At 41.0% G+C, this 13,463-nt stretch overlaps 2 protein-coding genes across 10 annotated transcripts in view; one reads left to right on the plus strand and one right to left on the minus strand.

Moving 5' to 3' along the window:
• ppip5k1a (diphosphoinositol pentakisphosphate kinase 1a) overlaps window positions 1-3,008 on the plus strand; it is a 42,785-nt gene extending 39,777 nt beyond the window's left edge. For all 9 annotated transcript variants that reach the window (XM_023273612.3, XM_055010107.1, XM_055010128.1 and 6 more), the window contains one exon: window positions 867-3,008. In XM_023273612.3, the coding sequence (XP_023129380.3) occupies window positions 867-1,498 (632 nt within the window). In that variant the 3' untranslated portion in view covers window positions 1,499-3,008. The remainder of the gene's footprint in view (window positions 1-866) is intronic.
• A 6,156-nt stretch (window positions 3,009-9,164) lies between these two features.
• map1aa (microtubule-associated protein 1Aa) overlaps window positions 9,165-13,463 on the minus strand; it is a 72,415-nt gene continuing 68,116 nt past the window's right edge. The window contains exons 6-7 of the mRNA XM_023292904.3: window positions 13,200-13,426; window positions 9,165-11,930 (exon numbers count right to left, since the gene is read on the minus strand). Coding sequence (XP_023148672.3) covers window positions 11,775-11,930; window positions 13,200-13,426 — 383 coding nt within the window. The 3' untranslated portion in view covers window positions 9,165-11,774. The remainder of the gene's footprint in view (window positions 11,931-13,199; window positions 13,427-13,463) is intronic.

The raw sequence follows: 13,463 nt of genomic DNA on the forward strand, positions 1-13,463 counted from the left end.
GAATGCAAGTTGTCCATTACTATCTTTTCTTCTTCATGAAAAGCTCTCGGTCTCAGTCTGTCATCTTTTCAGACTCATTGCTCTGGAGAACCCAGTGAACTGACACACAGCTCTTTAGTTAGGGCTGGGCTACATAACTAAAAAATACATCACAGTATAAATCAGTATTGCTAATTAATGATCATTTTTATGACCTATTTTTAATAAAAAGCTTATTTTGAATTCTGCCTATTTATCTCAGGGCATGCGAATGATAGTTTCAGTGCTAATACAACAATGGAAAACATAAAAATAGGTAATAAAAAAAGGTTAAATGAATGATTTCACTGTGATACACGTTAAATAAAGAAAACAAGTAACACTGCGGCTGTGGACCAGGTGTCACCACACAGAGACCCTACAGCAGCCTCTGCATGCACCCAACATCAAATCTGTCAGTATCTGGAAAAGATGACTGTTAGGGCCTCTCTAAGGTGGAGGTGGTGAGAAACACAGGGTGTGAGTGATTTTAGTCTGTAAAGTCTTGCAAGAGCAAACAGAGGCGAGGTGACCAGTGCACATCGGCAGTAATGGATGGCGACGGGGGTAAATTATAAGGGATATAGTAGACTTTATGAACTGTTTCTGAAGGAGAGAGAGAGCATGTTTGGGTTTGTTCATACAGCCCAACTCTGTGTTTCTGTTAGGTGCCTTCATCTGATGCATTTCAGAGAAACTGTCGGACATCCTTGACAATTTTCTTATCGATGTCTACCACACCTTCATATCACTATCACTTCATCACCCAGGCCTAACTTTGCTATTTTCTTCTAAGTGTTTTTTCCTCTCTTATACTAGTTCTGTGGGTTTGTCTTGTGTCCCTGCAGACAGCAGCGGTCCATCCAGCACAGTCTCCAGCGCTGGACCGTCCTCTCCCACCACGGCTGATACGTCCCCACGGTTCAGCTTCAGCGATAAGATCTCTCTGACCCCTCAGAGCAGCGAGGAAACCCACTCCTCTCAGAACATTGCAGCTCAGGCGGCGCCTCCTGCTGGGTCCCAAGGCCTCGACCTGACCTGCAGTGCTGGTTCAAATCCCACCGAAGTCCCTCTGACTCCAAAGAACTCACCAGAGGACGATCCTGAGCTCTACACTGCTGCCGATCATCGGTCTGACAATCCCGAGGCCACGCTGGAAGGGCAGGACGTGAATTCTGCAGCTATGGATCCTTCCAGCGGTGCAGTTTCAGACCTGAGGCCGCCCTGCTCTGCCTTAGCCGAACTCGCTCTGAGTCGGATGGAGGGCTACTGCCTCCCCGGCTCTCTGCCGGTGCTGCTCGAGCTCAGAGAGAGCAGCAGCGAGGCAGGATCCAGCTCCCAGACGCCCCAGTCTCCTGAGGGGCCCGACGAGTTCTTCGACACCCAGGAGTCCATGGAGCTGTGGATGGACAGTCCGGAAAGCCTCCCCCATCCTGACACCCCTCTGGAGGTCGGAGCTTCTCACACAGCAGAGCAGTAAAGAGAGGAGAGCTTCAGAACATCACAGACTGCTGCAAACATCTCACATTGTACGAGCTTGATTCAATAGTGTACAGAGCTACAGCCAACCAGGCCTCTTATCATCCTCCTCCTCCTCCTCCTCCTGCTCTTCCATCTCCTCTGGGCAGCTGATCCTTACACTTGGCTCTGTGTTGGACAATCATACGACAGTATATTTGTGCTGTTCATTGCCTTTGAAAATCTCACCAGTGACACCACTGAGCCTCCTGACAGTCCACTGGTTCAGCCCATCTCTCTGTAAAACTGTAACGACAAACCGCAGGTTGTAAAGTGAAGCTTTATTGTCGAGTTTATTTAGTGAGTTACTGACATTTATAGACATTTCCTTAAAGCTGCATTAATTGATGGAGGCCACTAGGGAGCAGAAAACTCCAAAACAAACGCTGGTTAGAGCACAACTACACAGTCATTAAGCTAAAACAGTGAGCTAAATGAGGCTAGTGACTTGTGTGTAGACTTGTGTGTTTTCAGATTTCATATATTTAGCAGATTTATTGTGGCCATAAAGAAATCGATTAATGGAGCTTTAAAGGCTGTTGTGTTACATCGTCTCCTCTTGGACAGCTGCAGTAGTGAAGTTTTAGTCTTTATAGTACCTTCTGTCATATCGTCTGTCACAGTCAGGTGACAGATTTTGTTGTATTGTGGCAGCTGTGCTTCATCGCTGCTACATGAGCACAAGCTTTCCTGTTTTCTTTGTTTGTTACAGAAACTCATAGACTCACTGCTTTTATGAGAAACAGGACATGACTGGCAGCACGAGACGGCAGTCAGAGAGAACATAATCAGCTGATCTCATGCTCGTCCGGTGCTGCATGCTTAGATCCTGCATTTAAAAAGGTAAAGGACAGCAGCTGAATCTTCATTACTGCCAGTTAAATGTAAATGTTGGATCTGCAGGTCAAACCATGTGTGCACTGCTTACTGCCAAAGTCCTTAAGCCTCATCGAAGATTTAATATAATCAGTAGGAAACTATAGACAAAGTAATATTTATTTTGAAATCACATTAAAAAAAAAAGAAGTCTGTATTTTTACTACACACACATCAGATATTTAATTGTACCATAGCTGTTGTGTATATTTTTTGTAAAATCAGCATCAAGATGTGGGGAAAAAAATCTAAAAGCTAATCTCTTGTTTTATCTCTGAACAAACCGGTGGGGCATTTTACAGTCGACTTGCTTTCGTTGTGGCGAGCAGTTATGTAGCAGGAGTGTGTATGTGTGGGAGGGAGGTGCACACATGCTCCAGAAGCTATTCAGGTTGATGCTGATGTGCAATTCTGTGTTAAATCAGCGAGGTTTCATGTTACACTGCAATGTACTGTAGAGGTGAAATACACGACTGACCTGTCTGTGTGTGTACAGATAAAAAAGTGACACCAGTATGATTGTATGTTGTCTTCTTGAGATCAGTACCATTGCTTCTTGCTTAAAGAGTAAATTCAAATAAATTTCTTAGACTAGTTGCAGCAGCCATGTAGGGTTTTTTTGTATTGTTCAGAATTATTCACCACCGTCACTCATAGTTCAACACCTCATATGTACGTTTTGAATGTTGCACATGGATATAAAAGCACTTATGATGCTTTTTGACTTTCTCCATTTCCTTTTGTGTGTTGTATGATTTTTGTTCAAACTTAAAAAAGCCAAACCTGTATAGCTATAAAGCAAATTTGAAGAGAAATTTTGAAATGTTACAAAAAAGAAAAAACTAAATGTGAAGTAGGATTGTTTCCATTAAGAGTTTTGGAGTGAATGAACTAGGAGGCAGTATATGTTTCATGACCATAATAAACAGAGTAGAAGAAGCTGGAAATAAAAGCAGCTTGCAAATTGCCTAAAAAATTTAAAAACTAGAGAAAACAAGCTGAATTTTGGTGATATACAAGAGAGAAATGGAGAAAAGTCTACAGTAATTTATTTTACTTGGGAAAGTTGTAATTATTCTTTCAGGTCAATTGGAATCAGAAAGGTTTCATAATGTTGGAGATGAAGATGACCAAAGAAGTGGAAACAGCTGTTCAATCATGTGAGTTAAATCAAACAACTTATTCAAAAATGGTGTTTCCATCTCACATGCAGGAACTCTTCTTTAAAAAAGTTTTTTTTAAAAAAACAACAGGGTAAAATCTGGAGAGTTGAAAATGTAGATAGTAATATTGTGGATTATGGAAACGCAACTGTTCTCTCTGACAGAAAACTCAACTCCCTGCCTGAAACACCTCATTTAAAGTCCAGGCATTTCTTCTGTTATCTGCATCACCATGTAAGTCATTTGCAGCCTCCTCACTAGAACTGCATACATGTACTGAGGTTACAGTCTGTAACCAAGGTTTCTAATACTAATACATTAAACACAGAAATGCTAAATTCCTCCTGTGTTTTGGATGGTAGCTGACACCTCTACTTCTGCAGTAATCTAAGCCATGCAACTAAGATTTAGGGCCACCAGCTGTTTATCTTGATGCAAAAACTCCTCATATTCACCCAACAGCAACAGCTGGAAAGGCATATTTTTGTCAGCTCACCATTTGTATGAAAACTCACCTAGTGTTTGTCTAGGTCCGATAGTACACATCTATAATGGTGTCACTGCCAAAAAAAGGTGAGACGTTAACCCACAATAAGCAACATATTTAGGTGGTGTTAAGTCCTGGATGTATCAAGAAGAATTCCATCCAGTGTTCCAGAATTGGTGTCTTCATTCATGTGTAAGTGAATGGGCAAGTTGAACTTCCCCAAACAGCAGCAACACTAGAATCTACCTGCATCTAATGACATAACTCCTCTAAACTTAGTAGAACTGATTAATCCAAAGTGGATCAGCACCACAAACCACATTTTGTGCCTCATAATTGAGTAAGAAAACTGCAAAACCTGGACAAATAAAACCCTAACTATCTCTATGACTGGATACCTGGAGGTGTTAAATGTAATTTGGGTGAACTGATCCTTTAAAGCCTTTTAATCATTGAGGTGAATCGTCTCCTAGACTGCTCAGTAATCCAATAAAGACCTCCCTGCTGAGATTTGGCAGATTGAACGCTTTGAGAATCTTAAATTCTCTCTTGTGGAATATTTGGCACTGTTGCATGAAAGAGCTTTGGGTTGGGCACATACTACTGAAATCTATACCTTTTCGAGAAATGATGTCCTAGGGAGAAATGTCCACCTGGAGTAATGTTTTCTTTATGAAACGGGTCATTTTGTACAGGATGTACTACTCCCATTGAAGTTAAAACTTCAGATGCTGATATTTGAATGTACTTTCTAGTTATGAGTCTACTTTGTTGTTTCGGATTTTATTTTCTGGCCTCAAAATAAAGTGATCAAATTTAAAAGAAAAACTAAAGATTTGAAGTAAAATTTCCAAATATTTTGAAAGCATTGGTGCAACCTTAACATGTGGTTTTCATGTAGGCAGAATTTAGCACCTACAAAGTTGTTCCACAAGTTTTCAAATTCTTTGTACTGTGTTGAAAAGTAAAATTAGAAAGGTGCTTTAGTTGGTAATCCTAGGAGCTTCAGTTAAAAGCTTCTAGACTTCTGCTTTAGGTCCTTAAAGACAGTTAACCTCATGAAATGTCAGAAACCTAAAAGAGAACTCCCGTTGCTTTTAAATGAAGCTCCTCGGAAAACTATGATTTGGATGACTGAAAATCTAGACACATTTCCAATGGAAGAAGGTCTGAAGCTGTATGAATGTTGTTTCTTGGAGAGGAGATGGCAACAGGATCGGAGGAAGTCGGTCCAGCAGAGGCAGTGTTCTGCTGGGAAACCTTTTAGTCGTATGTACATGTAGACGTTACTTTCACACATACCTAAACGTTGTTGTACACTCGTTTATGGCAGCTGTGTTCACCGATGGCGTCTTTCAGCAGAATAATGGTCCCTACCAGACTGCAAGCATTGTTCTGGAGTGGTTTGAGCTATAAGTGTTGATCCAGCCTCCCAGTTCCCTAGATCTTAGTCCAATTAAGCATCTGTGTGATGTTGGAAAAACAAGTTGACTTCTAGGAGTTGGAGAATTTTCTGCTGATATCTTGAAGCGTGGAAGCACAGGAAATCTTTAGAGGTCTTTGGAGTCCAGACCTTGACAAGTCGGAGCCGAGGACCTTCACAATATTCGGTAGAAGGTTTTCTTTCTGGCTGCAGGGATTTGCTCCCATGCAGCCACACAAGCACCACCAGCTGAATCCAAATTCCTTGTGTTGTGAAAGTTCAGCAATGTCAAGAGAGGATGAGGAGGCAGACACAGAGACACACTGGAGACAGATGACTTATGAGTAAAGGTTTGCTGATATCAGATAGAAGTGACACCAACAGAGCAGCAGCACATGTGAGCAACGCCAGCATCAGTTCTGAGGATTCTCTCTGATCTCTGGGTAAATAATGTAGTTGGGAGAAGATCAGATTTAGACTACAAACCAATATGGAGACAACTAGTCTGCTTAGTCACGTCAGAATAGACAATATCTAACCTCCTGCAGCGTCTGTCTGTCCAAAGGCCATTATGACCTTAGGAAGGAGAAAGAGTAATTTTTCCTTCACACCTTGTATGTTGCGTATGTACGTTGCCATTAAAGCTGATTCTGATTAAGACTCTGCAGGCCAGTTAAGTTTTCCCACAGTTAACCAGGAATGTGGCTTTGTGTAACAGTGGTAAAAGAGGGAAGGGATGAACATAAATTGTTGTCTGAAGTGTCTCTGCTGCAGCATGAAGAAGCCTGAACCAGGAAAGTACATGACTGAATGTGAACAGAGGCGTACATCTTCCTTATGGTAGGACTACTCAGCAGCTGAAGTCAGTATGACTCAGCCAAGGAAATCTGTCAAAGGTAAATGTGCCTCGACGCCTGGACTCAGCGTCATCACTGTGTTCTGTCACTGTAAAGACCACAACTGAGCAGCGAGAGTGATGCTGAGGCCGAGTAGGGGAGGGGAAGCTGATATTTCTGCAGGTTAACCAGGAACTTCAGCAGTCTGATAAATGTAGCAGAGCAAAGAGAGGAATATTTCTCAGAGCTTCTTGTCGAGTCGGGAATGTTCATTTTTCTCTTAAATGTCCTGCAGGACTGAGGTCAGCTGACTGTGGAGGAAAGTCAACGACAGTCGGTCCTCTTCGGCCTTCAGGTCGAAGCCTTGAGGTGTGTTTGGGCTCATTATCCTGCTGGAGATTCAAACTAGAGGATGGAGAATGTCTCTTCAGAATGGACGTTTTCTCGGTCAGGGTGAAGTCAATTTCAGGAAAACCACTTTTTCAGTTTTCTCTGCTTTTTGTCTCCGCATCTGCACCTTCCTCTTACTGCCACTAATCTATAACTGGGATTTATCAGTAAAGAGGACTTTTTTTCATCCTCCACTGTGAATGCTGCTTTGTTTCAGCCCACCTGAAGCATTTTCCTAGTTTCTCCTCCTAACAAAGACCTTGCAGACACTCTTCTTCCTCTGAGGCATGAGATGGCCTTCTTTGAAAATGACTTCAACTGATAGGACTCTTCATCTACTAGACACAGGTGCTATCATGGACTAGCAGGGTCCTCCTTCACATTCTAGTGCGTTCAGTGTTTTAGTGTCTATTCTGAACATTTCTAAACACAAAATGACCAAGACAGTGTTGCCGATGTCTTGCAGTTGTATGATGAACTGCATGTAGCAAAAGGGAACATGCGGTAAATGTAGCAACAGGGTGGGATTTCTAAATCTAACCAAGTAGTTTTGGTGCCTTAACTTGAAACCTGAATTTTTTTTTACAAATGAGTTACCAGTGGATGTCAGCACTATTAGCAGACTAGAATCTACAATATTTGTCCTTCATTTTACATGTCAGAACTTTTAAAATATTTCCAAACCCTTACACTTCCTAAATATTTCCAAAATTATATGATAACATGACAGATTTTTGCACTTCATATACTGTTGTGCAGTTCATTAGTTCAGTGTAAGCAGTTGTTGAATTAATGTAGTGGAGTAAAATGTGATATTTGCCTGTAAAGTGTAGCATAAAAGTATAAAGTAGTAATGAATAGAAATTGTAGTTGAGTAAATATGTTTGATTACAAGTAAGATGCTGCAAAGCACAACGTCGTTAGCCGGCATCGTATTAGACTAGATGTACGTGTATGTTTTCCACCTCTGAAGAAAAGGGAAACTGTCACATCTGTTGTTCCTGCTGTTCTCCACCCTGATCATGTGACCCGGGAGGTGATGTCATTGCAGCATCCATTCAGCAGCTTCACAGTGGGGTTTGTCCTGCAGCTTCCAGACAGTATCAGCCTCACAAACTCTCACCAGCTGAAGCTCCGCGGATCACTGGCGTCTCTGTTCGCCTTGTTTTACATGACAAACGGCTCATATCGACGCTGCCGCCCTGCACGTCTCTGAGCTCTCAGACAGTCCAGTGAAAGGAGACAGGACAAAGAACACACTGTTGCTATGTCTGGAAATCTCTGTGGGGTTCGACCCATTACATCACCCCCAAAACTGGTGTCTGTGAGGCCTTTAGGTGGGCTTCTGGACCACCAGAGGGCTTGGAGAAAAAGCCTGAGGGTTTGTTAGAGGATACAGAAGATAGAAGAATGAGAGGGATTGTTACTGCTGGGGATGTGGCTCGACAAACATTTTTAACCCATTTCACCCCTTTTTAGGTTTGTTGTGTGAAAAAGAAAATGTGTAAAGCTGGGAACTAGTTTGTTTGGACTGTAGGATTTCTTTTACTTCTGTTTAAGGTCCTTCACCTGCGCACCTAAAAAAACTCAAACAGTCTTGTATGACTGCAACAGCTGTTCGTTTGCCAAGGCTTTTATTGTGCTGATTTTGATAGGGGTGAGTTTTGTAAAAATGGGACACCTGGCAAATGGAGATGGCTTCACTTTTAAAATATTTTCAAGGAATACATAAAATAACCCCAAAGCAATGCTTATGTGTTGCTGGACGAAGAAAGAAAGTTGACATAGGTATGATTAAAACTGTTGAGCTTATAAAAATCTAAAAACAAATATCCACTGCTTAATTCCAGCTCATACTGTAATGTGATTTAATTATGTCTAAAAATGACCAAGACTTAATTATAATAATATATTCAGTTTTTTGCCTTTTGAAAAATGCTATTTTTTTGATTGGTGTCCCATTTTGCCAGTTGTGTAATGTTAAACTGAGACGCTGATGTCAGCCATTCTGACATGCTGTGTTAAAAGAATTCAAATTTCTAAACTGAATCAAACATAATTTCTCTTAACCCTTAGATGCTCCAGTGATTGGACCCTACACTCTTCCATAAGGGGGTCAAAAATGGCCCATATAAGAATCAAAGTGTTTTTATGCCAATTCATATATATCTGAAATGTGACCCTGACTACACACTGATTTTTGGAAGAATGCAAAACAGGTTGAAAAACACTGGTTCAATATTTAACTGTTGTGTTTTTCAAGCTTGTTTGTGTAAAATCTACATCTTAAAAGTGTCTAAAGCTGTGAGATGAATGTAGTGGAGGAGGAAACACACAATATTTCCCTTTGAAACGAAGAGGAGTGGAGGTGTAAAGTAGCATAAAGTGGAAACATTCACTGGCTTTCATAAAGAACACATTAATGATTTAAAAAGGCAAAGAAGAGGGAGACATTTTTCTTGCGTAAATGATGTCTTTATTGGTCTTCACCACACTTTGTCCCTTTTAACAATAAATCTGTTTTCTATTTTACCTTTTTAAGCAATTTTAAAGAGAGATAAAGAGAATATTGCACTTAAAACAAGAGATGAAAGTAGAACCATGAAGCAGAAAAAGGAGGAGAAAAAACGATCACAAGGCTTTCTTTTACAGCACAGCACAGCCAGGTTACATGTGCCTCCTCAGCTTAGCTTCTTAAATATACATCTTTTAAAATAGCATTTCTATGTTAAGTCTTCAGCTCTTACAATACAGGAGAACTTAAAAGGTTACACATGCACATACAAGCAGGGCTCACTGGAAACCAACAGTCTGTATGATGATTTGTTTCACGGCAGTCTGAATGCCACAGATATTTTATTTTTTACTCTTTTTTTGTTATTGTTTTTTTGCACAATACGTAAAATGCAGCAGTTAATAGGTGTGTGTTTGTGTTGAGTAAGCATTGTCTGGAAAAAAGAGTGAATAAGAGGAGATAGATAAAAATGTACTGACTGAGTGTCCCTCATGTCTGGCAGTTTGGGTTTTGAGTGCTGCTGATATTGTTATTATCCTTTACAGTGATGCAGTATTTAATAGGAATGCAGATTACGCTGTCGTGTTAGCAAGTAAACACCCTGTTCATCTAAAATCCAAGAAGCTCGGCAGGAAATATGAACCTTAATTCAAACATCAGTTTGTGATTTTTGTTGCACAGAAATCATAACGGGACCAAGTGCAGACGTGACCCTGCACAGAGCTGTGTGATGTACTTCAGGTTGTCGCTGTGATCGATGAGTCAGATGTACCGTAGATGCTCAGTAACCAAGGCAACCAGGAGATCAAAGAGTCCTCCACGGAGAACGTAAAGGTAATCTGCATCTTCACATTCAAATCAGTTGGAGTTTCGGGCTCCACTTTTCTTTCTTGTTTTTCATTAAAGAGCCTTTATGTGCATGCATCTGTTGCACATGCATCGCTAGATGAGTCGAGGAAGTTAAACTAAACGTAGATCTGGATTGTGGATCATAAAATAGCAACCCTGGTGAGGATTGTTGGTCCTTATATTTGTGAGATTATCGGTTTGGTTCCTGGTTAAAATCTCAAACTTATCAAAATATAAAAATCATCGATCAGTCAATCGAATTAAAACACATCTACACATAAAATTTTAAGTGATAAAGTGAAAACAACCACTCAAGAACACCTGAAAGTAAATAAATTTCCCAGTAAAGTCGACGCAATCAGGGCGAAATCTGCAAATAGCGATTGAAGTTTTGCACACTTGTGCTTCTTTGAGTGGCAGCTGAAATACTGAGTCGGTGCTTTAAAAGTGCCGTTTTATGCTCACTATGTACAACTCAGACCTTGTTTTTGTGCGCTGACGCCAACAAATAAACTTCAAAGGAGACCAGCTCAACTGAGCCGCGACTTTTCGACAACTAATACGCGATTCTTTTCCTTTCCAGCGTAGCAGGACAGAAAGGCACATGTGGGTGACAGTCTACCATCAGTCGAACCTGCCCACATCTCTTCACTCACCAATCAATCTCTCCTCGCAACCACATGTTCCTGTCGTTGTAGTGGAATACATTCTTTAACACAGCTTTTGTATAGACGCAGATATGAGGTTTGCTCTTCTGTATGTAAAGATATAAACAGGTAGAATCCAAACATCGGATGATGATTTTCTCTTTTTCTGAAGCGCCGCCTCTGCCTGCAGCTCTCTACATGACCTCTGTGACGATATGTTAACTGGAAATACATTGAAAAAATACATCAAAGACTACATTATAGAGAACTTATCTGTCAAATTCACTGTAAGAAATAACAGCCACTGAGAAATCCTCACAGTAACGATTGATTTTCACTTTGAGAGAAGTGTAGAAATATCAGAATTCACTTACAATACAGATTTTTGAATATGAGCTCCCCTATGCTACGGAAAATATACTCAAAAGACATATTGCGAGGACCGCTGGGATCTACTTCTTCTATTTCACTATGTCAGTGGGAGGCACAAAGTTCAACACTGTCAATGTTTTTTTTTTTTTTTAAAAAGACAGAAGAAGAAAGTAAAGTTTTCTATCAGCAAAATGCTTTAAATTGATCATCTGGAGCAGTGGGAGAAGGTCATTTTGTGGCTTGTTGCTGGCTTTAATGTGCGCAAACTTGTGCTTCATTTTAGGCCAATTAGTAGATGAGCAGCCAAGCATCCGCTTTCATGAATTGTTTTTACAATACAACGGGCATGTTGTCTCATAAACAAAGAAGCCTTTGCTTCACAGGGTGTGGAGGAAAAAAAATTAACAGGAAAAACATTTTTTTTCCCCTTTTCAGGACTGAATATTAATAATGTAGTGAATAATTAAAAACTACCTTGTAATACAAATGGTGAGGGCCACAACAAGCTTATAAATGAATAAAAATCTAGAAAAAAATAGACAGTTATCCAGATCTGTTTCTGCTGTCCACACCACGATGCCCAGAGCAGAGACAAATTTGCATATCAGGCTATAGAAAGGAGGAATTAAAAACAGATCTACGCCGGGGAGGCCAGTAGGAGGGAGAGAGGAGAGAGGGTCTTAAAACTCAATCTTGCAAGCTGGGAAAGACTCGTCCTGCATGACGACGGTGCTGCTGGAGGCCAGAACCATGATGTTGAGCTCCTGCTGCCGCTCGTGCGTCTGCTGGTACCAGTCGCGGGTCACCTCGGTGTCGTGGGTGGGGATCAGCGTCACCTGAGGGGCAGGCGAGAAAACAGGAAATGTCATGAAGTGAAGGAAGATGGGTGACATTTAGAATCTACACTGATCAGCTACAACAGTAAAACCAGTGATGGGTGAAGTGAATAACATTGATTGTCTGGCTACAAAGGCACCTGTAAAGAGGTGGGATACATCAGGCAGTAAGTTAAGAGTCGGTTCTTGAAGTTGATGCATTGAAAGCAGGAAAAATCTGAGCAGCTTTGACAAGATGGAAAACAATTCATGGCTAAATAACTACATGATGCATTGCAAAGCAGCAGGTGTAATAGGTGCTCCCAGTATGCAGTGGGTAATACCGTCCGAACCTTACATGAGCAAACCTGTCGCCACAGCACTGTTATTTCATTATCATTTTTCTACATTGGAAAAAACACTCTGGCTTGTTTGTATTTCTTTGAACCAATCACCATCATCTTGAGTGGTTCTAAGCCCAGGATGCAGCAATGGTGCCCCTACAAAATATTGACAGGGGAGCTGCCTTGATTGAACATTTACAAGCAGGAAGTGAGCACTGTCATTGAAATGGCTAATTCAGTGACAGAACCAAGCAGTGCTGCTTTACTGCATGATCCAAATCTTCAAATTTTGCAACTTTCAGCATTTAGGTTGCTGTGCAGAGGATGTTGTTGTTTACCTAGGCAAGGTGGATTCTGAAAATGTTTACATTTTTCTCAATAAGGCTGTCTTCAAGGGTCGCTTAGTGCGCTCATTTTCAGCAAATTAAAGTCTCACTTGTCCCCACAGTCTGTAGTACTGTAAATATGGTTCATTTCATAATGACTGCATAATGCCTGGTTTTGTGATTGTTCTACATGAGCTGTTTTGTTCTGAAAACCAATGAGCTGCTGCTGTTCCCACCTGTGTCAGGAAGAACAGTCAGAGCTGTCAGTCACAGTTGAAGCTGGATGACTATTAGTTAGACGTAACACAGCATAGTGACTGTGTTTTCTGTGAGTGGTAATTCATTCAAATTCTTGTAGATGCCCCAAATCATATTTTTTCTGCTCTGGCAAGCATTCTAGTAGGTTCATTGACTTCACATTGATTAAGGTTGACTACAGTTGGAGTGTATGGAGATCTATAGGAACAGTGCTCTGAACATACCCAACCCTACAGTCAAAGTTTATAGTCTTAAAAACATAATCTTTATTATATGATAGAGTGTATTTGAAACCACAACACGCAACTTCAATATGTAGACAATATTTTACAAGTTATCTCCAGTCCATATGTAAATAATACCTGTAGGTTTGATCCCCACTGAGCCTTGCCGTCCAGCAGAGCATCAAGGACTCCTCGGCTTGGTTCACCACTGGCTCCGTCGTTCCCGCTCACCACGTAGTACGCAGAGCGAATGCGTTTGAAAAACTCTTGGTCCACGTTCTTGGCACTGCAGTGGTTGGGAATGTAGGCCAAGTCCACATAAATGGGGAGGCCAGGAGCAGCTGCAGATGAAGACTTCTGAGAACCTTGGTAGGAGAACAAAACAAAACAATCACTATCATG

Source organism: Amphiprion ocellaris, chromosome 1, assembly GCF_022539595.1.
Source record: "Amphiprion ocellaris isolate individual 3 ecotype Okinawa chromosome 1, ASM2253959v1, whole genome shotgun sequence".
NCBI lineage: Eukaryota > Metazoa > Chordata > Actinopteri > Pomacentridae > Amphiprion > Amphiprion ocellaris.